The 27711-nt window shown below is 41.9% G+C and overlaps 1 protein-coding gene and 1 pseudogene across 2 annotated transcripts in view; both read right to left on the bottom strand.

The window, feature by feature from the left end:
* The window catches only part of LOC143735404 (NACHT, LRR and PYD domains-containing protein 3-like), a 38898-nt gene extending 13829 nt beyond the window's left edge, over nt 1-25069 (bottom strand). The window contains exons 1-9 of the mRNA XM_077225520.1: nt 24788-25069; nt 24190-24325; nt 15105-15206; nt 6377-6475; nt 5776-5880; nt 4282-4380; nt 3668-3772; nt 2595-2711; nt 2083-2167 (exon numbers count right to left, since the gene is read on the bottom strand). Of these exons, the coding sequence (XP_077081635.1) occupies nt 2083-2167; nt 2595-2711; nt 3668-3772; nt 4282-4380; nt 5776-5880; nt 6377-6475; nt 15105-15206; nt 24190-24248 (771 nt within the window). The 5' untranslated portion in view covers nt 24249-24325; nt 24788-25069. The remainder of the gene's footprint in view (nt 1-2082; nt 2168-2594; nt 2712-3667; nt 3773-4281; nt 4381-5775; nt 5881-6376; nt 6476-15104; nt 15207-24189; nt 24326-24787) is intronic.
* Nucleotides 1-27711, bottom strand: part of LOC143735398 (uncharacterized) — a 154632-nt pseudogene that overhangs the window by 76397 nt on the left and 50524 nt on the right. The window lies entirely within an intron of this gene.

Here is a 27711-nt window from a genome sequence, read left to right as displayed (position 1 = left end):
CTTCTCGCAGAGGATCTGACACCTGCAAGATCAATGATGGATATCGCGGGATTCACGCTCGTGCACAGTGTTGCTAATAAACTGGTTGTAATTTAAGTTCTGTTGCTTTTATGCAAATAAATATAATGAACAAGACACCCAAAGTACTTGTTATTTAATTCCATTCCAAATAAGTGTTTATCAATCATTTTTTTGTTTAATACAGACATAGGCTATGTGTTTATATATATATATATATATATATATATATATATATATATATATATATATATATAAAATAAAATTACATTGCATAACCCACAGAGATCGCACTGTCCGAGAGTTTGGGAACATTCACACATAACATACACATAAAACATGATATCCGAGTTTTAAAATCAAACATTTTAAAAGAGAACAATACATCATGGTTGTTTAAACCAATCAACATTAAGCTGTGTCGTCAGCAAGTCGTTTCCCATCATGCTTTTGATCAGCGCAGTCGGTGGAGAGCAACTGCGCGCGACTGCAGAATCCGACACGTGCGCCTTGCGCTCGCGAGAGCTTTTTGACACACGTCAGCATGACATCAGAGCAAGGCGGACCGCACTCCGACACATTTCTAACCGGCATGCATTAAGCCTAGTTCACACTACATGATTTTAAGCCCGATTTGTAAATCGTTGAGCTCGCCGACAGGTCAGGGTGTTATGATGTGCAAATCGTGGGGGATTAGCGGGCGATAAACGCTCGCCAATCTGTTAGTATGAAAGAGCCAACAACGCATCAAAGACGCTTGCAGACACCTCACAGAGGCGTCGCAGAGCCTAGAAAAATATCTAGCATGCTAGATATCCAGAGCTGTTGCACAACTCAACCTCACTGATGTCATGAGCAACAGCCAATCAGAGCAAGGCATGGGTTGAGGTCACCGGGTAAATATTACGCGGGTAAATACACGATTTTTGCCATCAGCCAAACATAAACATGCAGCTACATCTCCGATATAAACATGCTGTACTCACCTCCAACTCTCTCTGTAGCACAGACAATCCCTGCTGTTCGCGTATGCGGATCCACTCTTTCGCCCATACTCTCTTATTTTTTCTTTTTTTGCGTTTTTTTCTCAGAGCAAATCATCGCGCAAACAGTTTGCAGCACTAGTTTCTGTCTGACGTCCATATTCGCGGCCGTGTTGTGTTCTTCTTCGCTGGGTATTTGCGCGCGTGCTGTTTCGCCTCATTTCCGGTTCGTTTTATCGTGTGATTTTTCGTGACAAAACGTGGTTTGTAGTCAAGATAGAATCGTTGGGTGACAGAGTTGTTGTCAACTCGTGTAGTGCGTTACCTCCTGCTGCGGATCAATCATGTTGTGTCGTGTGGTGTGAACAGCTCAACAACTTGAACACTCCTGATTTCACAGAGAGCAAGTCATGTAGTGTGAACCCCACAGTTCAGCCCGACGTTTTAAAATCATGTAGTGTGACTTTACGCGCTGATCACCGGTGATCGGTTCTGCGCAGATTTTGCTCATCTCAAACAAGCCTATTGTCAGCGTCCGAATTTACTCAATTTCGTTCACTCTTTGCAGATATTGTGCACTCAAATGCCACTATACAGGGATTAGTAAATGAGTGAACAAGTGAGCGGTTTCGGACACAGCTATTGTAAATAGATACATCTGACTTTCTCCAGACTAGAGCAGAAACGCAAATATGCACTGTAGCGTTTGCCAAATCTGTTTTGCCAAAATAATATTACAATTTTATTATATATTATTACCAGGTATGGATCAAATCCAATAATCAACATGATTTGTTGGTATCTCAGATCATGTGTTTTTGTATTCACGGCCATAAAGTTTTCCTGCTAATGGTCATAAAAATGACAAAACTCTCAGTCATCTATAATTTTATTTCTGAGTTTGACTTTTATTTTTGAGTTGAGATTTGAAAATTAAGGGATTGTTAGAACATAAGTAGCCTACCCTAAGCATGATTCTAATTGTTTTAAAATAAAAATAAAAATACAATTTTACATCTGTTCAATAACCTATGTGTTTGTTTTAAAATAAATCATAAGCATTTATGTTTGTTTTACTTACCTTGAAGATCCAGAGGAGATTGTCTTTGAAATTCCTGCGGAAGCAGTGATTCTTCAAATCTGAGTCTGATTTCTCAGATTGAACCCTGGTAGAAAAGAAAGGTGTTTTTTTTTATTTTTTTTTTGCATTTCAATCCATAGGCTACTAATGGCTCAACAATAAAAAGTTTTGTAGGGGCAATATCCTCTTGGTTGTAATAATAGACTGTAATAATAGACGTATTCCACTTGAACCTGATGACTGAAATTTATGATCTCATTGCAAGGTGCTGAAATTAACTTAACATTTTTTTAAATTTAGATTTATATTTATAAATGGATAACTGCAAATGGTCAGTTTGCTTCAAAAGGCACAGGTACATTACATGTAAAGAAAACATGTTATATATCATGGCTTATTAAGTCTGAAAAGAAATACATATTTTGACAAAGTAGATCCTTTTAAGATGAATAACTGATTTCATTTATGGTAATAAATTGTAAAATGTAAACCGTGGTATATTGTGTTCTCACCTGTTGAGAAGAAAAGTTGCCAGTTCCACATCACTCTTTAATTTCTTCTGTGCTTTTAGAGCTTCCCACCGTTTAAATTCTGCACCAATATTTACTGTGGTATTTTGCCCTTTGTTACTAAACCACACACAAAAAGAAGAAAATCACATCAAAATGTACAGGTTCACAGTTGTCAATTTCATTTGGTCAAACCATTGTAAAACCCGGCTCGATCGATCCAATGGCGGTATTCGATTAGCGTAGAAGGTCTATGTGTGTTACTGTCTTTCCGCGTGGCAAAGGGATTTTTATTAAATGCAATACACTTCTCTTATGTATTTTCTCGTTATTTCATCTGACTCCATAATGAAAAGGTTTTTAATGATATCTGTGCATCATTAAATATAAGTGAAAGTTTGACTTATTCCTTTTAACTCTAATGAAATAATATCAAAGTCAGTTAGAAGAATCATCAAATGTAACAATTTATTATGTCAGGTAAATTTATCATCAGTTCAAAGATAATCAATACAAAACATAAAATGTTCTGGAAGACGAACCCGACATTAGGAAATAGGCTACGTGAAGCTGAGAGTCTCGCGACTCCCAGCCTCATGGGTTGATCTGAGATACAGAAAAAGCCCCGATCCTTCCGCTGCATTTCATTATATAGACAGACCTCTTTCACATGGAAACATGCTAACAATGGCAATTTGCATTCAGAATTTACAGCTTTTGGGGGGGTAGGAAGACCATTTGCCTATCTTCCTTTGTGTGCCAGTTTCTCTAAACTCTTAAAACCTTATTACCTTCCGTTTTACTTATTTGGAAATTAGACATTTGTACCATTTGTACCTTTTGATTCTTGTGGGAGTTTGGGTGATCTTCCCATGTGGGATGAGATGAGAAGGAGAAGTGTAGCACGAGGGGGAGTTCAAATGTTAATTTGCTTCGTTCTCTCAGAGTGAGAACACTATCTTCCAGTTTTTCCAGTCTTACACCATTGTCAAACCAGCAGCTTACTACTACCCACTTCATCAGTACAGAAAGGAGGTTGATTGGAAAAGCAGTTTTATAAAGAACACAAGAAATACCTTTTGGTAGATGATGGTGTTTTCTCACAGAAGTGCGGTCCATCACCTTTTGAATGGTCAGTCTTCATAGAAACTAAGCTGGATACACGTGAGAACGATCTTTCACTAATTACACAAAGAGCAGAAAGGAAAAAAAAAAACTTTACTACAGGATACAACAGGTTGATTTAAAGAGGTTTGACGTTGCAAATGGTACTTATATGTAATATTGCCCCTGTGTGTAATGTATTTATACTTGACTGCCTGTTCTGTATTTCCACTGTGGAATGTAGTGCCCTATAGTGGCTACCTGTGTAATTTAATGGCCAAGTTCATTAACAAGTACAGCCGTTTTCAATTTTCTTTCAAAATACTTTGATTTAATCTTATATTTAGTCAATTTCTAGTACATACACCAAGTTCAAATCACTGCATGTTTGTGTAACGTGTTTGTTCTGTTTTGGTTTGGTTCTGTCATTTTCTCCTGTGATCTTCTGTGTGTTTTTTTTGGATTCTCATTCACTTTATATAGACACACACCCCGTGACAGTTACATGTGATGACAGATTTTACTTTTTTAACAATAATTAATCAATGGATCGCCTGTAAGACGCTTGTAGAAACAAATGAAATACCTTTTGTTACATGGTGTTTTCTCACTGAAGTTTGCTCCATCATCTTTTGACTGGTCACTCTTCACAGACACAGAGGACAAATGTGAGCCTGATCTTACTCTAATAACAAAGATACAAGATAAGAGAAAAACACTTTACTATAGGAGATACTTCAGTCTCATTTGAAAAAGGTTTAATGTTGCATATGGTAATTAGATGGGTAGATGGAAAAAACTAGAGCAAAGGAGGCTTTCTTTGAACTCTCCGCCTGCTCTTACACGGCCAAGGAGGCCATCCCTGAACACCCTCTTTGCCCCTGTTCTGTCACAGCCAAGGAAGCGTTCATTGAATTGTCTACCAGAATGAACTGATGGCCAAGGAGGCCGGCTCCGTGGTGCTCCCCTGCTCCACCATTGAGGTCACCAGCACCGCCAGCTCGACCATATCTCACCAGCAACGCCAGCTCCACCATCATCAGTCATCAGGTCTCCAAGTCATCAGCTCAGCCCTGGCCACCTGTTCTGCCTGCTCTGACAGTGCCCCATGCTCCCTGCTCAGTCTTCTGACCCTCTTCCACTCCACGGACCAGGCCCACCATCCCTCCCCCTGGACCGCTTCTGCTCCACCACCCACCTGGATTTTGCTGTGCGGTTTCGCTTAGCACGAAGCATCTGGAAGCTGCTCTTAAGGGATTGGGGCTCTGTTATTCCCCATGTCTTGTCTGAACATTTGTGTTATCCCCTGTTCCTGTGGCCATGTTTGTTGTTTCCCCTGTTGGTTAGCCTTACCGAGGTGCGTCTTATTAACTCGTTATCTTGTTAAGCTTGTTTGCCCCTGTGTATAGATAGCCCTTGTATTTCACTTGTTCTTGGGCAGTTGTTGGATGTAGACGTTTGCTGTTCCTCATGATCATTGTTTCCCAGTGTTATTTTGTTCCAGCTTTATGTTCATTATTAGTTGTTTCATTAGACACCCCTACACTTGAATCCTCATCTCAGTCTGATTTTGTTTTGATTGGTTCCTTTGTTTCTGTGTTATTACTTATTGGATCATTGTGTTAATTACTTGCAGGTGTGTCTTATGTCATTAGTTCTTGTGTATATATAGATCACATGTTTCCATGGTTCCCTTGTCTAGCACAAGCCAAAATATCCTCTTTCACCATCTACACGACAACACTGCAACAGGAGTTTATAAAAATCTTCACCCTGACAGGAGTTTTCAAAAAGGTTCGGTTTCAGTGACCGGATATTGCGTTTGCGAATGGACGAAAGGCCAAACGCATAGAAAAATCTGCGTATTTGAAAATACCCGTGTTCATGTTCATGTCTCTTTTGCCCTTTGTTACTAAACCACACACAAAAAGACGAAAATCACATAAAAATTTACAGGTTCAAAGTTGTCAATTTCATTTGGTCAAACCATTGTCAAACCAGCAGCTTACTACTACCCACTTCATCAGTACAGAAAGGAGGTTGATTGGAAAAGCAGTTTTATAAAGTACACAAGAAATACCTTTTGGTAGATGATGGTGTTTTCTCACAGAAGTGCGGTCCATCACCTTTTGAATTGTCAGTCTTCATAGACACTGAGCTGGATACACGTGAGAACGATCTTTCACTAATTACACAAAGAGCAGAAAGGAAGGATACAGGTTCTACAGGTTCCTTTAAAGAGGTTTGAAGTTGCAAATGGTACTTATATGTAATATAGCCCCTGTGTGTAATGTATTTATACTTGACTGCCTGTTCTGTATTTCCACTGTGGAATGTAGTGCCCTATAGTGGCTACCTGTGTAATTTAATGGCCATGTTCATTAACAAGTACAGCTGTTTACAATTTTCTTTCAAAATACTTTGATTTAATCTTATATTTAGTCAATTTCTAGTACATACACCAAGTTAAAACCACTGCATGTTTGTGTAACGTGTTTGTTCTGTTTTGGTTTGGTTCTGTCATTTTCTCCTGTGATCTTCTGTGTGTTTGTTTTGAATTCTCATTCACTTTATATAGACACACAACCCGTGACAGTTACATGTGATGACAGATTTTACTTATTTAACAATAATTAATCAATGGATCGCCTGTAAGACGCTTGTAGAAACAAATGCAATACCTTTTGTTACATGGTGTTTTCTCACTGAAGTTTGCTCCATCATCTTTTGACTGGTCACTCTTCACAGACACAGAGGACAAATGTGAGCCTGATCTTATTCTAATAACAAAGAGACAAGAGAAGAAAAAAAACACTTTACTATAGGAGATACTTCAGTCTCATTTATATACCAGTAATAATACTTCAAAATCAATCCTAAATGTAACTGGCAGCCAGTGTAAAGACCTGAGGACTTGTGTGATATGTTCATATTTTCTGGTCCTGCTCAGAATCCTGGCAGCAGCGTTCTGTATGAGCTGCAACTGTCTTATGGTCTTTTTAGGAAGGCCAGTGAGGAGTACATTGCAGTAATCCACCCTGCTGGTGATGAATGCATGCACAAGTTTCTCTAAGTCTTGACTGAAAACGTACTCGGTTACTAACGTAACCTCGGTTCTCTCTAGAGAGGGAACGAGTACTGCGTAATATCTTACGCTATGGGGAAAACCTCTTTTCCACGAGATATTGAAGCCAAAAATTATCCTTTAATTTTGATTAATGTAAAACGCTGTGCGGCAGCGTGCAGACATAGGCAAGACGGCTCGCGCGCCTATTGGCTGCCCTGCGGCAACAGCAGCAAGCCTATCGAGAGAGGCCCTGCGTGACGTGACATCCAATGGGGGTGCTTCGCGCCCATTTCGTCGCGTCCCGCCAGAATAGGCGTGGCCTTGGCCTATAAATACGCTCGACAGGCTGATACAAACTGGTTTTCAACGCTGAAGCGAACCAGCGCTGTTGTATGCACGGCAAGATACGCAGTACTCGTTCCCTCTCTAGAGAGAACCGAGGTTACGTTAGTAACCGAGTACGTTCTCTTACGAGAGTATCTCTCGTACTGCGTAATATCTTACGCTATGGGGAACACAATGTAAGACGCCGTGCGTACTGGGATCCGACACCAAAGTCCCAAGGGCAGTAGCCCGGGGCTCATATAGTGCATAATCACCGTAGACTCACAAAGAGTCGGAGAAGAGAGGCTACCAGCATCATTCCCCACGAAATAGCATCCCATAGGAGCTAGTTATGTCAACAGTATATCCCGCAGACAGGGTGAACGCGTTCAGCCTGAACTGGGCAAAAATACGGGCTATTCAACACCCATGGAGCTGTTCCATCGATCAGTGAGCGATACTCAATCAAAACTCAGCATTCTGCGCCGGCGCAGCGGGACAGATAGTACTGAATTCTAGACCGACAGCAGCTTGGCCTGTAAGGCGGGAACTTCTAGGTTATAGAACCTTATAAATGTAGACGGCGAGGCCCAGCCCGCCGCCATACAGATATCATGCAAGGAAATCCCACTAGACCACGCCCACGAAGAGGCCACGCCTCTCGTGGAGTGCGCTCTGACACCCAAAGGACACTGCAGGCCCTTAGAAGTGCAAGCCAGCGCTATGGCATCGACTATCCATCTGGATAGGCTCTGTTTTGATGCGGCCAGTCCCTTGGAGCGTCCGCCAAACAAAACAAAGAGCTGCTCGGTCTGCCTGAAGACAGACGAGCGGGACACATAAGCCCTCAGCGGCCTGACGGGGCAAAGGAGATTAGCATCCGCTTCCTCATTGTTCACCGGGAGGGCGCACAGGGAAATAACCTGGGCCCTGAACGGTGTGTTGAGGGATTTTGGCACGTACCCGTGCCTTGGTTTGAGTATGACTTTTGAGTCATTAGGCCCAAACTCAATACAGGACGCGCTTACTGAAAGCGCTTGCAAGTCCCCCACGCGCTTCATTGAAGCAAGAGCCACAAGAAATACCGTTTTGAAAGACAGGTGCTTCATGTCTGACAAATGGATTGGCTCGAATGGGGCACCTTTCAGGGCTTCCAGAACCGTAGAAAGGTCCCACATAGGGACTGAGGGAGGTCTGGAAGGATTCAGCCTCCGAGCTCCCCTGAGGAATCGCACGACGAGGTCGTTCTTCCCCAGTGATTGGCCAGACGTCGGTTTTGCAAACGCCGCCACGTATACTTTGAGCGTGGACGGGGTTCTACCCTTATCCAGCAGCTCCTGAAGGAAGGAGAGCACTTCCGTAACCCCGCAGTCTACGGGTGAAAAGCCCTGAGCTTGACACCAGGTAGAGAACACTGACCATTTCGAGGAGTAGAGCCGTCTAGTAGACGGGGCCCTAGCCTGCGTGATCGTGTTTAACACTCCCTCCGGGAGGTTAGCGGGTACCCGTTGATGGCCCACACATGTAGGGACCATAACTCCGGGCGAGGATGCCAAATCGAGCCCTTTGCCTGAGAGAGGAGGTCTCTCCCCACCGGTATCGGCCACGGGGCAGTGCTGGCCAGCTGCATCAGGACTGGGAACCAGGTTTGGTTCGTCCATAGCGGAGCCACGAGCAGCACTGGGCATCCATTTTCCCTGATTCGTTCCAGCACTTGAGGCAGGAGCGAGACGGGGGGAAAAGCATAGAGGGGGCGTCGGGGCCATACGTGGGCCAGCGCGTCCCTGCTCTTGGAGAAAAAGTTCGGACAGTGAGCGTTTTCCTGGGACGCGAACAGGTCCACCTGCGCTCTGCCGAATGTCTCCCACAGCAGTTGGATCGTCTGCGGGTGCAGCGACCATTCCCCTGCTGGGACATTGTTTCTGGACAGTCTGTCTGGTCCCAGATTCAGGTGACCAGGCACATGCGCTGCTTTCAGTGAAAGCAGGTTGTGCTGAGCCCAGCCCAGGGAAGCGTTTCGTCAGCCTGTAAAGGCTTCGGGACCTGACGCCGCCCTGGTGATTTATGTACGCCACCACTGACATGTGTCCGACCGGACTAAGACGTGGCGGCCTTTTATCTGGGGACAAAAACGCCTTAGCGCGTTGTCTACTGCCAGCATTTCTAGACAGTTTATGCGTAGGAGCTTCTCCCGTTCTGACCACTGGCCAAAGAACGGTCTGCCCTCGAGCAGCGCTCCCCACCCCGAGGTGGAGGCGTCCGTGGACACCACCATCACACTCGAGGGAGTCCCCAGACTCACGCCTGACTGGTACCAGTCGGCTTTTTTCAAGGTTTCAGAGCCGAGACGCATTTCCTGTCGACCCTGAGGCGAAACAGACCAGCGGCCCAAGCCCGTGCTTTTTTGAACTCGTGCTTTCAGCCATAACTGCAGTGGGCGCATGCGAAGCAGGCCCAGCTGAAGTACTGAAGATGCTGAGGCCATGAGGCCCAGCATTTTCTGAAACCGTTTGAGCTGGACTATAGAGCCGCGGCGGAAGGATTTCACGGCGCGCTGAATGTTCAGTCCTCGCTCCGGCGACAGACGTGCTGTCATAGACAGCAAGTCCATCACTGTTCCCAGAAAGGAGATTTTCTGGCTGGGAGACAGCGAACTCTTCGCCCAATTGACTGTGAGACCCAAATTCTCGAGATGCTCGAGTAATGCGGTCTTGTGTTCTATGAGCTCTGATCGTGATCGAGCTAGAATCAACCAGTCGTCCAAGTAGTTCAAAATTCGCATGCCCTGAAGTCTCAGGGGTGCGAGAGCCGCGTCCATGCACTTTGTGAATATACTGGGTGCTGGAGACAGGCCGAACGGTAGGACTGTGTATTGATATGCCTGGCCCTCGAAGGCGAATCTCAAGAATCGCCTTCGTGATTGTGACTTCGTGACCTGTGACGTGACGCAATCTGTATTTGGAAATAGGCGTCTTTCAGATCTATTGACATGAACCAGTCTCCCTGGCGCACGTGCGCGAGGATTTTGCTGGTTGTCAGCATTTTGAACTTGCGTTTCAGAAGCGCTTTGTTCAATTGTCGCAGATCTAGAATGGGTCTGAGACCCCCGTCTTTTTTCGGTACCAGAAAATATCTGCTGTATACACCCCCTTCGCTCTGAGATAAAGGTTCTATGGCCCCTTTGCTCAGTAGTTTCGCTATTTCGGTTCGAAGTAGATGAGATACTTCATTGTCCACCGTGGTTTCGACACGCGCCGTGCAACGGCGGGGACGTCGAGCAAACTGTAGCGAATAGCCTCTCTTTATAGTGTTCAACACCCATTCTGATACCCCGGGAAGCATTGCCCATGCATTCGCGTGGATAGCTAGAGGCAGAATGATATCCGGGCTATGGCCGCGGCACAGCGGCGGCTGCAGAGCTTCGGTGTGCTGAGACATGAACACTGTGTTTAAAGTGTGCGAGGCGGGGGGCGAGCCGATCACGGCGGGCAGCCTGTTCGCACTCGCTTTCTCTATGACAAATTGTGGAGAGAGAACGAGCGGGACAAACCCCGTAGGGTTCAGCGTGTCTGAGAGTGAATGTGGGCGCGGGACAGCGGGCACATTTACTGCACTGAAAACACCGTCGGCTTGAGCTGACTGAATATGTGTTGGTTTCGTTTTTACAGAAACCGTGGGACACGCACTGTGTAGTGTTTGTGGGCACTGTGTCGTGGGCACATTCACTACGTTTGCACAATCGACATGAGTCGATTTTATTTGTGCTAGCCCTGAACTGTGGCGGGCTGTGTCTGTGTGTGGGAATGGGCACTGTGACGTGGGCATTCTTACAACACTCATAACACCATCGGCTATGGCCGGGACACCAGAAAATGCACTCTTTATTGGATTTATCTGGGTCGCCGTAAAAATGGCGTTAATGTGCAGGCAAGCGGGCTGTGGTACCGGCTTGTTTACTGCGAAATACACTGGAACAGTCACATTGTTTGGAACTGAACGAGCGATAGGTTTCGGTGGAGTCTGGCCACGGCGAGACTTAAACACCGTGGGTCTTAGCTGACTGTATGTGTGTTGGTTTCGTTTTACAGAAAACGTGGCACATGCAGTGTGTAGTGTTTGTGGGCACTGGGTTGTGGGCACATTCACTACATTTAATGCACAATTGACATGAGTCGATTTCATATGTGCGAGCCCTGCACTGTGGCGGGCTGTGTTTGTGTGTAGAAATGAACACTGGGCTGTGGGCATTTTTATTACACTCAAAACACCATCGGCTGTGGCCGGAATACCAGACAATACATTGCTTATATGATTTTTCTGGGTCGCCGTGGAAACAGCATTTGTGTGCAGGCAAGCGGGCCATGGTACCGGCTTGTTTACTGCAAAATACACTGGAACAGTCACATTTTCTTGGAACTGAACGAGCGAAAAGTATCAGTGCAAGTCTGGCCGCGGCGAGACTAAATTTTATCTGCTGCGAGAGCTGGGATCGAACACGGGTCTCCCGTGCGATGGCTGTAGGTTTCGCCACTGAACCACAGGGGGAAACGACAAAAGCTTAAAATAGCTCGAGCATATAATAGAGCGTCATCACAGTTTTGTGTGTGTTGGCGTTTGTTTGCATGCGTGCGTGTTATACAACAGGCTCATTGCTGCAATATTGACATTTTCAGCCGCTCAAACTAAGAGGAACTGAGAAATGTTTGAGAAATGGAGATTGGTCCGGCCTCGGCGGGACTAAAAATACACTCTATCCTCATTTCGCCGATGACGCATGCCCACGGGGGGCGGGGTAGCTTTCTTATAACGTAAAGAAAAGCTAGCCGCGGTTTAATGCTGGCCCGTTTCCCTGACGACTCGCGGGCAGAAGGGGGAGATCCACAGAGCTCGCCCAATCCTCACTGTCCGACGCGGGGATATAGCAGCTGGCCTCCTCTACAGATGCAGCTATCTCGTCGTCATTAATGGCGGAAGCGGCGGCGCGCGGCGGCCGTTGTCCGTCAGTGAGCGACTCGATTGAAGCTGGTGAAGCTGGCGGGCGAACCGGCGAGCTTTCACGGCTGGAGAAGGATCGGGGACCCGCTGAGTACGGCGCTTTGCGGCGCGGCACTACAGCGGGCGGGAGTCTCACTCACCATGGCAATAGCTGGCCTCCTCTACCGATGCAGCTATCTTGTCGTCACTAATGGCGGAAGCGGCGGCGCGCGGCGGCCGTTGTCCGTCAGTGAGCGACTCGATTGAAGCTGGTGAAGCTGGCGGGCGAACCGGCGAGCTTTCACGGGCTGGAGAAGGCTCGAGGACCCGCTGAATACGGCGCTTTGCGGCGCGGCACTACAGCGGGCGGGAGTGCAGACTCGGAGAGAAAATGCCAGGCAAGTCCTCAGAGTCACCATGGCAATAGTTCCACAGGAACGAAGCGTCTTCAAAAAGACGCTTGCTCTTTTAGAACAGATACAAAACAGAGATAGAGTGTGAGTCGCAGCGGCGAACACACACTCAGCAGTGAAAAGGATATGAACGCCGGAAAGCGTAGCAGGTACGGCGGCTGAAGGCGGCGAGGTGTAGGCCAGCGACTTCAGGCTCGAAGGCTCGTCCCGCAGAAGGCGGGGCTTACAATCAGACGGCGCGGCTTCTCACTCCGGATCCAGCGATGCAGTAGTGCGTCGCTGAAGAGTTGAAAATCAGTTTGTATCAGCCTGTCGAGCGTATTTATAGGCCAAGGCCACGCCTATTCTGGCGGGACGCGACGAAATGGGCGCGAAGCACCCCCATTGGATGTCACGTCACGCAGGGCCTCTCTCGATAGGCTTGCTGCTGTTGCCGCAGGGCAGCCAATAGGCGCGCGAGCCGTCTTGCCTATGTCTGCACGCTGCCGCACAGCGTTTTACATTAATCAAAATTAAAGGATAATTTTTGGCTTCAATATCTCGTGGAAAAGAGGTTTTCCCCATAGCGTAAGATATTACGCAGTACGAGAGATACTCTCGTAAGAGAACAAAGCATCTAATTCTTGCAATATTTTTTAGATGATAGTATGCTTTAGTTATTGCTTTGACATGACCACTGAAACTAAGGCCTGACTCTAGAGTCACACCGAGATTTTACTTGATTTTTAGTTGTTTAACCCCTAAAGAGAAGGTACAGTATGCATTCACCTTGAGAACTTCATCTTTGTATCCAAATGCAATGACTTAAGTTTTTTCTTTGTTTAACTAAAGAAAGTGTTGGCACATCCAATTGTTTGCTTCATCAATGCATTGGCACAGGGAGTCAATGGGGCTGTAATAGTTAGGCAATGGGGCTAAGTAGATCTGTGTGTCGTCTGCATAGCTATGGTAAGCAATTTAGTTATTTCTCATTATTTGGCTCAGTGGGAGCATAAACAGAATAGGAGTGGCGTAAGAATTAAAACTTGAGGAACTCCTCATGTCATGGATGTTCACTCAAACTTATGGTCACCTATAGACCTTATGCGCTAGAGAAACAAGGGCGCGTGCAGCCATCTTTAGAATATTGTCTTTGAACTTCTGTATTTGCAGTGGTTCTGTATATTTCTATGGCATTGCTGTCCAGAAGTAATTAGCTTTTGAAGTGGATTTACTTAATGTAAAGTTAACGAAAGTTATCATGATGATTGTAATGTTTAAAGCAGATGTCTTAACAAATGTCAGTAGACCGGGAAGATTTTAAAACGAGCCGTTCATTCATAAATACGCAAGATCGCTGTAAAATACATACCGGAAGACAAAACACAGCAAGCGCAGTGCTGAAAGGTGCAGGGCTACATAAGGTATATACTCACATAATAACCTCTCCCTCCTAAGTATGACCTGAACCATTTTAGGACTATCCCAAAAAGCCGACCCAGTTTTCCTGCCTGTCAAGAAGTATGTTGTGATCGACAGTGCAGTCAAATGCAGCACTAAGGTCGAGTAGTACCAGCACTGATAATTTGCCTGTATCAGTATTTAAGCGAATATTATTTATTATCTTTATGGGAGTTGTCTCTGTGCTGTGATGCAGTCTGAAACCAGATTGAAAATTGACAAAGGATCCATTCGAGCTTAAGAATTTGTTAATCTGATTGAAGACAACTTTTTCAATAATCTTGCCTATAAAAGGAAGATTTGTGATTGGTCTATAGTTGCTTAATATGGTCTAATCCAGATTGAACTTTTTCAGGAGGGGCTTATACTGCAGTTTTGCAGAAAAGTGAGGCATTTACCACTTCTAGAAGATCTGCTTCTAAACAGTTAAACATACTTTTGAAAAAAAGATTTTGGAAGTGTCTCAAGGGTGCATGTTGAGGTCCAGTACAGTTTCTTCCAATATTTTGACATCAATTTCTTCGAAATCAGACATATTAACTACTTTACTACCCAAGCGCAACTCAAGGATGTATTGATCACCTTTCTGATATTATTGATTTTCTCAGAGAAGAAGGAAGCAAACGCACTGCACTTGCTGTCTGAGAGCATTTCTCTGGGAATGAAACTTGGGGGTTTGTCAGACTCTCTACTGTAGCAAAAAGAGTGTGTGTGTTTAAGTTGCTGTTTATAATATTCAAGAAGAAAGTCTGTCTTTGCCTAGTTCCAAACTGTCTCGCGATATCGCCATGACGGAGCGTGAGGGTGAAATTATATCTCTTAGGCTATCTTGTAGAATGCACGCTCAGCACCGTCATGATGCATGATGTGTGCAAATTAGGCTGCATACAATAGCCTGTCTCCTAATATAAAATGTGAGACTGATCTTTCACTAACAACACAAATGTAGTTCTTTTTCACAAAGGTCTCATTTGAAGAAGTTTATCTCAGTAAATAATTAAATACAATTTAGCAAACAATAACAATGCATTATTATTGTTCTCCTACCAACGAAAGGTGAAATTAGTTAATCACAATATTATAATGCAATTGTTTGATTGAGAAACAAAACTTTAAGTTTTATGATAACTATTCATTAAAAAACTTTAACACCATCTTTGTGTAACCAACAGTGAAAAACGTATGAAATACCTTTTGGTAGGTGTTTCTTGAGTGAAATATTGTGCATCACTTTTCGACTGGTCACTCTTTACAGACTCTTTAGAGCAGGAAACCTCTAAGTCTGATCTTTGCCTAATAGCACAAAGAGGAGAGAGATAAAAACATTTTACTACATGGGGTACTTCAGTCTCATTTGAAGAGGTTTATTGTTGCAAACAATGATTTAACACAAACTATAACTGTGCATTATCGTCATTTTGTTTTTATTTATTTAATAAATAATAAGCGAGTAACTTCATACTCTTGGCGCTTTGAGTATGATTGGATGGAAAGAAGTTCTTCTTAATTTTCTTTTACATTACCTATCCAGAAATTTCACTGGAATTTGGAAGACTTTTATCCAAAGCAACACATATTTATTTCAAGATACATAGTGCATCCGGAAAATATTTACATTGCTTCACTTTTTCCACATTTTATGTTACAGCCTTATTGAAAAAAATATTATTTTTCATTATTTTCCCCTCAAAATTCTACAAAAAATAGGCCATGATGAAAACATGAAAGAAGTTTGTTTGAAATCTTTGCAAATTTATTAAAAAAATAATAAACGAAAAAAATCACATGTACATATGTGTTCACAGCCTTTGCCGTGACACTCAAAATTGAGCTCAGGTGCATCCTGTTTCCACTGATCCTCCTTGAGATGTTTCTACAACTTGATTGGAGTCCATCTGTGGTAAATTCAGTTGATTGGTGTAGCGTATGGACAATGTCAGGATGGCTCGCTCATTCCAACATGCCAAAAACCTTTTAACCCTTTGAGTTTTGCCTATAACTCAACTAGTGAGCGCCAAAAAGTCTCCATCTAATGGGTCCAAATTGTCCATTGACACTTTTGTGGCGTGCACGAAGGAAAGCAAATACCCATAAAACCAGCGATGAGCGAGCTTCAAATAGATGTTTATCAACTGAACCCCACCCCTTTCCGGCAAGAAAGGACTCCGAATGAAAACGCACACACATACAGACATTCCTCACGTTTAAATCCAGAAATGGGTAATTCTGAAAAGAGCACGATATATTCCTGTATACCTATGTGTACTGCTTTCATTTTAGTATAGTTATGACTTCTCTAGATTTGTTAGGTAAAACCCTAAATGCCTATATTATGTATATGAATATAACTCAGTATTCCTATTCTTTTTCCATATCTTTCTTGTTGTAATCTCCTCAGTCTCACTGAGTTGGTCACGTACAGGAGATTACAGTAAAATGTATGATTCTCTGTGCACGGCTTTCTGGAGTAGAATCACATTTTCTTACAAGGTCATAAACTACGTTTTGACAAGACAAAGAGAAGGGTTCGCGCTCAAAAATCTGTAAGGTGATTGGTTATTCTGCTCCAAAGGAGGTGTGAGCTGTCTTTCTTAAAACAAAGGTGATGGCCCGAACATCTTTCCTTCGCTCTTCCTGTCGTGTCTTCGTGGTGCTTCGTTTTGTCTTGTCTTCTTATTCTCTCATTTTACTTTCCTTTTTGAGTTTAGCTCAGTCTTTTATTTTCACTCTAGCTTGCTTTTCGTGTTTGGTAGAAGTCCGGTTCTACGAGGGAAACGAACTCTTCCTTATAGCTTTCAAGACAACTTACTTTCAGTTTTGAATTTCCCACGAGTGAAACGCGCATCAGAGCGCTTCCAGTTCAAGAACCGCAACGAGGACCGAACGCGCGTCCAAGCCTTATTCAGTGACACAAAGATCCATATGAAAGTATCGTTCCATAATTCAAATGTATTAAGTGCTTGCCCTGTTGATGCACAACATGGGTCTAAAGTGACCCGACTGAGTTTTTATTTTCTATATCTTTACAAGAAATTAATTCAATCATTTAGTATTCCAGGTATTCTTCAATTAACTTGTTTTTGATCATCACAAATCCTTATTTTTATTTTTCCTTTCTTACTTTTTAAATAAAAAATGTTTTTGTGTCACTACCCTTCTAATGCATAACATGGGTGTAACGTAATGCGGTTGAAGTAAAGATGAGGCAGGATCCAACTGCACCACACGCTTTAATTAACAAACTACAAACTTTACAACAAGCAAGACTGGATACAGGGCTCGGGAACAGGAACAACCAACATCACATTAAACAATAGACAAGAACTCACAAAGACAAGACTGAAACACAGGGCCTAAATAATCAGGGACAAACGAGCTAAACAAGGGGGCGTGGGAAATCAGAAACACCTGGGATAACTAATAGACAAGACAGGGAACCATAGAACAAGACAGGGCACAAAACCACTTCGTAACAATGGGTCTAAAAAGACCCATATTCATTTCCTATGTAATTTCAGTCATGGCTAATTGTTTCTTTTCTGAATCTTTAAAATATATGTATTTTAGCATTTGTTATTCCAGGTATTCATTAAATATCTTGTTTTTGATTTCCACAAATCATTATGTTTATGTTTCCTTTCTTACTTTATAAACAAACACAGTTTCTGTATTTCTACATCAATTTTACATACACAGGTCTAAAATGACCCGTATTCATTTCCTATGTAATTTCAGTCATAGCTGAGTGTTTCTTTGCTGAATCTTTAAAAATATAGGTATTTTATCATTTGTTATTCCAGATATTCATTAAATATTTATATTTATGTTTCCTTTCTTACTTTACAAACAAACACAGTTTTTGTATTTCTACATCAATTTTACATACATGGGTAAAAAATGACCCGTATAGAAACCATTGATATTTGTACATTTTTGCAAGTAGGAACATATTTACTGCATAAATACTATTACTATAGTATTACATACTATTCACCTGCCACACATTTCACAACTCAACACAGCTGCTTTTGTATATTTGATGCAAGTCTTATTTTATTTTAACCACAGAAAATATTTGATATTTTGTAAAAGATAACTGGAGATAATATTTGAATATTAGGCTAGGGTTACCTTGACCATGAAATCTAAGTGAGAAATTACTAGTGAGAAAGAGAAACATATCCAATACTATTAGCTAGCTAGCTGTTGACATATTCTATTCTAGCTAATGTTAGCTACACTAAAAAAAGATGGGTTTTTAAAGGGGAACTCCGCAACCCTAGCTATTTCTTCGCTGATTTTCACTTTTGTTGTCGCATGTTTTCTCAATGAGCTCCCCCTACAGCTTTGAGGAGTATATTTCACAACAATGTCGTAAAAAAACTCACTTGCGGCACCCTCCTCCCCCTTTCTACCGCTGCTCACGTGCATTTGTTATTATCGGAGCCGGCCAACTTTATCGTGTAGAGTATGTCTACCGAGTTGGGTAATCCTTCATACACATTGAGCGCGGCGTGTGTGTTTATGTCGAATTGCCATAAAGCAGTTTGTGTTTCTCGCTCGTTCTCGCTTCTCACGAGACTTCCTATTTCCAACTTACCGGGACGTTAGTCCTCATGTTGCAAGGTTGGTTTTCCGCCTAGGAACGTTGGGGGGAGCAGGGAAAGTCACCATTCTCACCAGAACAGGTTATTAAACCATCCAAATGATTTCTAAATGGTTTTATTAAGTTGAAATAGTTGCCGAATGCCCCTTTAAAGCTTAATTACATGTAATAGACCTAAAAGTTCTATTAAGAACCGTATAGTCTTGAATAAGCCTTCGTATGCTGAAATGGTTCTATGTGTTAAGAGTTTAGGGTCCTTTATTTCCCGCCTTTTTGATTTTAAAATCTGTAACTGTCAAAGCCACCTGAAATAACATAGGAAATGAATACGGGTCATTTTAGACCCGTGTATGTAAAATTGATGTAGAAATACAAAAACTGTGTTTGTTTTTAAAGTAAGAAAGGAAACATAAACATAATGATTTGTGGAAATCAAAAAACAAGATATTTAATGAATACCTGGAATAACAAATGATAAAATGGATATATTTAAAAAAAATCAGCAAAGAAACATTCAGCCATGACGGAAATAACATCTTTTTAGACTCATGTTGTGCATTAGAAGGGGTTTTCATAACTTGTGCATCAAAGGGTTAAGGCGTTGTGATTCCTTGCTGGCTCTCTAGGGTCAAACTGTTTGTGAAGTTTGCTATTTCTGTGATCTGCTTTCTATCTCTTCCTCGTTTACATTTTTTAATTTAATTTAAGTTTGTTACCCTCTCCCAACCCTAGACAGGGAGAAGATTGTAATGCCATCTTTGCCCTATTATTACAATGAATTTTGTATAACTCCCTGGACATCTAACCTTTGTCCTTTTCTGCATCTTTTTGAAATATGTTTTTGTTTTGTTTTTAAAAACGGGTACAAAGTTGATACCAAGACAGATCCTTAATGTTTAACACCTCAGCCAATAAACCTTGATCACTATCAGCATCTCTGTGACCTTACGAATGTAAAACGCCTTTTTGGCAGAGAAACTAAAGTTGTAACTGAGAAGCAGGACACTTTGTTTTCAACCATACACCTTAACTGGTTTATGAACATGACACTTCTTCATTTCACTTTATTCCTGAGTGTTTGTTGCATTCTATAGATTCATATATACACTAACACTAGGTAGTATCTATCTTACTGAGCTTCATAAAGGGATAGTTCACCCAAAGATGAACTTTCAGTCAGGACCACTATCGTCTAATGCGATTGACAATTAGCATACAGTATTGACAGTATGGTTCTGTTCCGGGCAAGAACTCCCTGCGTATATCCATGCAGCCTAGCATGGATAAGAGCAGGGAGAGCAGCAATAACCCCCCTTAGGGTACACAGAACAGAACCAACATGAATGTTTTGCAGATATCATTAATTCAAGATTTTAAAGAACAACATAATTCGAGGATTTATTCTGATTCAAAGGGCAATCAATCCTGACTGACGAGAGGAGGAGCTGGGGATGAAGGAGGGTAATTAGCTCATAAGAAACACAATAGCTGCTGATAATATTGAAGGAGCTTATATATGTATGCAGTGATAGGCGTCGTATTCCTATAAGTAGACGTGGATCAGCTGAGAGTCAGCTCATGCGAGTTAACTAACGTGGCCAGCCAGAACTGACGCTACGCTTAATTTTTGTCATCATTTACTGCTTTCTCTGTATGAGTTTCTTTCTTCTGTTGAACACAAAAGAAGACATTTTGAAGAGTGTCAGAAACGTCTCAGGTTACGTATGTAACCCTGGTTCCCTGATAGGGAATGAGACGCTGCGTTTGAAACGCGATGGGAACGCTCTGCGTGATTACGTCGTGAAGCACGTGTAAAATCAGTCCAATGGAAGCGTCATAGACCAGGAAACTATAAAGCAGCCCTGAAATCAGACCGCGACAGCTTCTGAAAAACCTGAAGCAAGTCGATCAGGGCATGCAGGAAGTATGGCAGGCAAACGCAGCGTCTCTTTCCCTATCAGGGAACCAGGGTTACATACGTAACCTGAGACGTTCCCTTTCAAGGGAACTCGAGATGCGTTTGAGACGCGATGGGAACCCCATACCCACTACGCCATAGTGACAAATGGCCGTTCTGTGTGAAGTCCTCCGCACACTAATAAGCAATCAACCTCGCCCCAGGAGTGGAGAGGTCAAGGTCATAAAACCTGACAAATATATGCGGAGAGGACCATCCTGCCGCATTACACACGTCAAGAAGGGAAACTCCCGAAATTAAGGCCATAGAGGCCGCCATACTCCGAGTAGAATGGGCCCGCACAGCCATAGGTGAAGGCTGTCCGGCCGCTTCATAAGCCAATGAAATAGCCTCGACTATCCATTTACTCATCACCTGTTTAGATGCAGGGCATCCTCTCTTGAGTGACCCAAAACAAACAAATAGGTTAAGCTGTTCCTGATCTGGGGTATTAAAGGGTGGAGGATAAAAGGCCTGCCGCACTATTGGGCCCCCAACATTTAGTGGGACCTTAGGAATATAACCCAGTCTAGGGTAGAGGAATGCTTTCACCATACCAGGTGCAAATTCCAGACATGAAGGAGCAACCGAGCATGTAAATCACCAATTCTCTTGATAGACGAAATAGCAAGGAGAAATATAGTCTTTAGAGTGAGGAATTTTTCTGAAACCTCCTCGATGGGCTCGAAGGGAGCCAAGGCCAGACCCTCAAGTACAATGGCCAAATCTCAAGCCGGTGCTCTAGATTGCAGTGCAGGCCTGAGCCTCAATATACCACGGAGAAAACAAATAATTAGAGGATCTCTCCCAAGAGAAGAAGCCCCGAGAGGGGTGATAAGCAGATATAGCCGCTACGTACACCTTTAAGGTGGAGGGAGATAATCCAGCAGAGAAACGGTCTTGTAGGAAATCGAGAACTGTACCAACCGGGCAGTTAACAAGATTTAAAAAACGTTCTCCACGCCATGTAGAGAACAGTTTCCATTTCAATGTACATAGTTTTCTTGTGGAAGGAGCTCTGGATTGAAGGACGGTCTCAACGACCTCAGTCGAGCTGGACCCCCTCAGAGGCCAAGCCCACCGTTTCCACAACTCCGTTTAACCCTTTTCTATTATGTGCAGGACCCATAGAGAAATATTTGGCAGAAGTTTCCACGCTGCCAGAAATTACGATAAGGGAACCAGTCTCTCGAGACTGGCCTCTGGATTTGATTGAACAATCATTTCGGTGCCCTGAAGCGGCGAACCGGCAGGGAACAACCAAACTGACCGTTCTACAACCCTCCTCAGAGGATTGCACGGGGACGCTGACACCTCGGCGCCCTGAAGCGGCGAACCGGCAGGGAACAACCGAACTGGCAGCGCTGCGACTCTCTGAGGAGGGTCGCAGCGCTGCCAGAGGGCAGCGCCCCAGAGGGCGACGAGGAGAAACGATTTCTCAAAACCGTCCCCGTTTTTTTTTTTTTTTTTTTTCATTCGACAGGACTTCTTGTCTAAGCTTTATTAGAGATGACGACAGTCCTCAGATCTTGCCTACCTCTAACTAGCTTAGTTCCTACGACCCTCCTCGGAGGATCGTAGGAAAAAGCAGGCACCTCGGCACCCTGAAATGGCGAACCGGCAGGGAGACCGAACTGACTGCTCTACGACCCTCCTCGGAGGATCGTATGGGGACGCTGACACCTCGGTGCCCTGAACGGCGAACCGGCAGGGAACAACCGAACTGGCAGCGCTGCGACCCTCCTCAGAGAGTTGCACCCCAGAGGGCGCCGAGGAGAAACGATTTCTCAAAACCGTCCCTACCCCGGAGGGGACCACCCTTAGAAGCCTGATAGCCTCGGCATCAGGTCTTCTTCTTTGCACTCTATGCCAGTTTCAGGAACATAGATTGGTGAGGAGGAAACCTCTGGAACGCCGCTGAAAGGTTTAGTTTTCTTGAAAGCGGAGTGTCCAGAAGAACAGACATTTTTATCTTTTCTTTTTCTTTATTTTTATATCAGAAAAACGTATACATATAAACATATATATATATATATATATATATATATATATATATATATATATATATTCTCGAATATATTCTCGAATAGAGTCAATGCTGACATCCTCACATCTATGTCCTTAAATACTTTACCCACCAGTACTGGCTAATAAAATGTATTTTTTATTAAAGATGGCTGGTGGGTAACGACAGGGTTAAAATGATGACGCCCGACTCGGGAAAGAGAAAGCACGCAAGCGTCTCTATAATCCAAGGCACTGTCATACCATGATACTTAATACCCATAACGTTACTCTAGTTAGACGTTTGGGAATTAAACACATAAAATAGTAACCGGTTTATTGCACGATCTCGACCCCTCAGTGTGGAGATAGGGAAAAACCAGTAGTCCCCAACGAGGAGGCTGAGATACAGAGTTTTCCTGTTTTTTTTTATTTTTTATATATATTTCATCTAATAAACTCTTTTTATTTTCACTCTCATAATGTTCAGCTGTCCAGTAAATATTTAACTAGCAACAGCATTAGAAAAAACTCATTTTAAAAGCTCCTCTTTATTCAACAGAGTTATGAGCTGCCTATTTATTGAAAAATCAAACATCTGCCTTTTTCTTAATATTTTTATTTGTTTTGTTCACTTTTTCTTAACAAAAAACTAACAATACCAATTCCCCGGAACTGGAAATCGCAGCACACTGGATCTGCAGGTGAAAGCTGAGATAGGGCGGGGCCCGTCCCAACCCACGCTGTCAGATCCGTTTGCAAACCCCAAAATGCGAGTCGCCGCCGTGTCTAGGCAACAGCGGGACCCGCGCGGGGAGCGCGAACCGAGCCGCCCTCCTCAAAGAACGATTGGCGAGAGCGGAGCGTCTTTATTGATAGACTCATACAATGCTCACAATCAGCCCCCTCGAGGACTGACTGGGCATGCTCCACTCCCAAACAAGCAACACAAAGCTGATGTGTGTCCCCACCCGTAATATAACGAGGGCAGGGAACAACACACCGTCTATAATCTTGCTTGCTTGCCATAATAATGATAGATATATTGGGCTTGACAGACAACAATAAATAGACAAGGACAGATATACAGAGAGCGCTTGCTGAAGATACAGAAGCTGTCGCGGTCTGATTTTAGGGCTGCTTTATAGTTTCCTGGTCTATGATGTCACCTATGTCGTAGTGGGCTTCCATTGGACTGATTTTACACGTGCTTCACGACGTAATCACACAGAGCGTTCCCATCGCGTCTCAAACGCAGCTCGAGTTCCCTTGAAAGGGAACCAAACAGTTGAAGGTAGCCATTGACTTCCATATTATTTTTTTCCCTATTATGGAAGTCAATGGCCACTGTCAACTCTCTGGTTACGAACATTCTTCAAAATATCTTATTTTGTGTTCAACACAAGAACGAAACTCATAGAGGTTTGGAACAAATTGTGGGTGAATAAATAATGACAGAAATACAATTTTTGGGTGAACTATACTATAATTTAATGATGGAGCTGGATTATCACTTCAGCTTATCATGATTTCAGTAAAGCATATAATGAATCGTATACTCAAAGTTTATGATTGTTGATTAATGATGACTGTTTGAGAAATAGAACTAAAACTTTATGACAAATACTCTGCCTAATGGTAGAGTTACAATTTTGACACTTCAGTACATAGTGTTTAAAATGACTGTCTAAAAACAGACGTGGTCTTACCTCTGTTTCTCTGAGACACTCATCTTAGAGAGAGAGAGATTTCCTCGCTCCTCTGTCATACTGCAGCTAAACTTCCATTGAAAACAGATCAGCACTGGGATCGATGTGTTGAAGGCATTCAGCTGCTCAGCACGACCTGGACATGACCATAATGTTATGAGGTGAATATAATTATGAGTGTTGAGGTGGTAACAAAAATCTGCATAAAAATAATATGGGTGTAACCAAATGTTTAGGTGCATTTCAAATAAATCTTCAAAACAAAACAAAATAAAAACAACTTATGCAAGGAGAAACACTTTTTTCAGCACTGGATCAAAACATTGAAGGGAAAACGGAACATGTATATTGCAGTTTTATATGATTTTAATTTACACTCATATTTACGTATCCACCACCGAACCATATCTTTTCATTTGATTTCACATCATTTGATCACGTTGCTCAGAATTCATTGTAGGCTATTAATTTCAAATGCTCCCACAATAGTTAATTTTAATATAGGTCATTGTGCTATGTGAACAGAAAAGTTATATTTAATTATAGCTGACATTTGTTACATTTTACACAAACAAAAATACATTAAAGCATCATTTACCATGTGCTTGGGGTCTGATTTCCCGTTAGAATGCTTTCGATTTTGCATCATCACAAAATAAAAGCCTAAAATAAAAGGAAGGATTTTAAAAAAAAAATGCCTCGTAATATTTGTATTGAAAAAGCATTAACTGTTCTTTAACGTATTTATCAAAAAATCAAAAATAAACTTTCTGTCAGGACCACTATCGTCAAATACGATTGACAATTAGCATACAGTATTGACGGTATGGATCTGTTCCGGGCAAGAACTCCCTGCGTATCCATTCAGCCTAGCATGTATAAGAGTAGGGAGTGCAGCAATAACCCCCCTTAGTGTAGCTACACAGAAAAGTACCAACATGAATGTTATGCAGATATCATTAATTCAAGATTTTAAAGAACAATAATATTCGAGGATTTATTCTGATTCAAGGGGCATTTTATTTTATTATAGGTCATTGTGCAACGTGAACGGAAATGTTCTATTTAATTATAGCTGACATTACATTTTATTTGACACATAGGCAACAAAAATACATTAAAGCATCATTCACCACGTGCACGAGGTCTGGTTTCCCGTTAGAATGCTTTCAATTTTGATTTCATCACAAAACAACAGCCAAAAATTAAAGGAAGGAATTTAAAAAAAGGCCTCGTAATACTTACTGAAAAAACATAACCTGTTCTTTAACCTAATTATCAATAACTGTAATCGAGGACGTTTTAAAAAAAACTTACTTGCGTGCTGCAGTTGGTCTGGAGCGTCAGAAACGATTTGCAAAAGGGTTTCTTTTTCTCTTTTACTATTAGTCACATGATATGATTACACCCAGAAGTGACCTTTGCCAACAACTAGTGTTCTGCTACATTTACGTCACTTCTGTGTCTTGAATTTTCAGTCAGCCTTGAATTAATTTGTGTTAGTCAGATCTTTATCAAGTGCAAAATTTTGATGTCAGCAAACCAATTGTGAGATGTGTTTATATAAAACTGACAGAATATTCCCTCACCAGTAGTTTAGTTGCCTTATAATTAGGCCTACATAATCTCTGTAAAGTAACAGCATAGATGGCATAGATTTGGCCAAACTAAATGTAATCATTAAAATAATTTAATAATTGTTTATTATTAAATCTAAAACTTGTTTTATAATAGGCCCACACAAATAAAATAAAAGCAAGAGAAAGGGTATTCAGGTGCTAGTAAAGTGTAGGTGAATCCTGTAAGCAAAGGCTCAAGAACAACAATGTACAAGTGAAGATTATAAGATTTAGTCACTACATATAACTGCAACAGAATTTCAAAACACAAAAAAATGAGGACATGGACATGAAGACATCGCATATCAAATAGCAGTGACAACACGGAAATGGCAACATTTCCTGATATTAATCAATTACTCTCCATTTGCAATTTGTGCCCATATTCTGAGATCAGAACAGTTCATATCTAAATATAAAATGAACATTTTAGATTTTGTTGTACAGACATCACATCATCACACATACTCATGTATCCCCAGATAGATAGATAGATAGATAGATAGATAGATAGATAGATAGATAGATAGATAGATAGATAGATAGATAGATAGATAGATAGATAGATAGATAGATAGATAGATAGATAGATAGATAGATAGATAGATAGATAGATAGATCTATATATAATTTTTGTCAGGTGAGGATCCTGAGAAGAGCCACTATAATAACTATAATTTTAATTTGTATTAAGTCAGTTATGTGATCTGATAATGCACCTCTATATCTATCTATCTATCTATCTATCTATCTATCTATCTATCTATCTATAGATCGATCGATCGATAGATCAAACATAAGAGATCATTTCTAAAATGTGTAGAAATGTAAAATGAAAGTATGGTATTAATAATATACAAAATGACAGATGCATTCAATAAATTATTTTACTATCACATTTTATACTTTCACTTTCAATGGACATAATTTGATATATTTGTGTGCTAAATTTTGATTAGCTAAATCAGCTCTAAGATTAGCAGCATGTTATTTGCCTCATTATGGATGAGTTTAATTCCAACACCATTCTGTCTGTAGGTCTTTTACTGAAGAGCCAGATCTCTGGTCGTAACGGGGTTCAGATGTTATGGGAAGAAGGAGGCGTGAACCGGCGAACATTCAAACATTTTAATAATAAAATAACACTAATACAAAAACAAAAGTAGTAAAAGTAGTAGACGACTGCTGGCCACACAAAACAGAAACAAAATGCAACATAAAATCAGGCCTGTTCCTCTCTCGCTCTTCACAGTCGTCGCTCCTCCTTTTAAGCTTCCGCTCCTCCGTGAGAGATGCGTCTCACAGGTGACATTCATTATCACTCACGCCACCGGCCTCACGCCGTTCTCTCACGTCCCTCGGCCTCGTCCTGCTCGCCACTCTGGTTTTTGGACCCGTCTGAGCTCTGAACAGACTTAGCTTCTTCCTCCTGTATTCCATCTGCAAACAAACAAAACTATGAGTTGCATGTTTCTACTAATGCTGTATCATTTCATTTAAAAGTCTGAATCTCTTGACCCGTGTTCATTAGCAATTATTTTTAAATAGTAATACATAAGAGCTAGTATAAACTTATATATAAATAAATAATTTTAATAATAAATTTAAAAAAATAAATAATATAAAACAATGCCTTTAAAATTTTATATCAGATAAATGCATGTGTATGAACACACACTATGAGTTCATACTGTAAGTGAAAACAGCACTAGGTAACACTTTTCTGCAAAGATTTTAAACTATTTTTTGTGCTTGTATTCTCAGTCGAGTTCATATTTGAATATATAAGGTAGAGTTTAGATTTTGCTGTACAGACATCACATTATCACTCATCAGACACAATAACATATTCTGATAAAGACAGTAATATAGTGAAGCTTTTCTGAGGATCTCTCACCTGATG

This window comes from Siphateles boraxobius, unplaced genomic scaffold, assembly GCF_051911475.1.
Source record: "Siphateles boraxobius isolate OS27281-9 unplaced genomic scaffold, OSU_SipBor_1 13, whole genome shotgun sequence".
NCBI lineage: Eukaryota > Metazoa > Chordata > Actinopteri > Cypriniformes > Leuciscidae > Siphateles > Siphateles boraxobius.
Note: the sequence above shows the minus strand (reverse complement) of the source record. Positions and strands in the feature narration are given on the sequence as shown.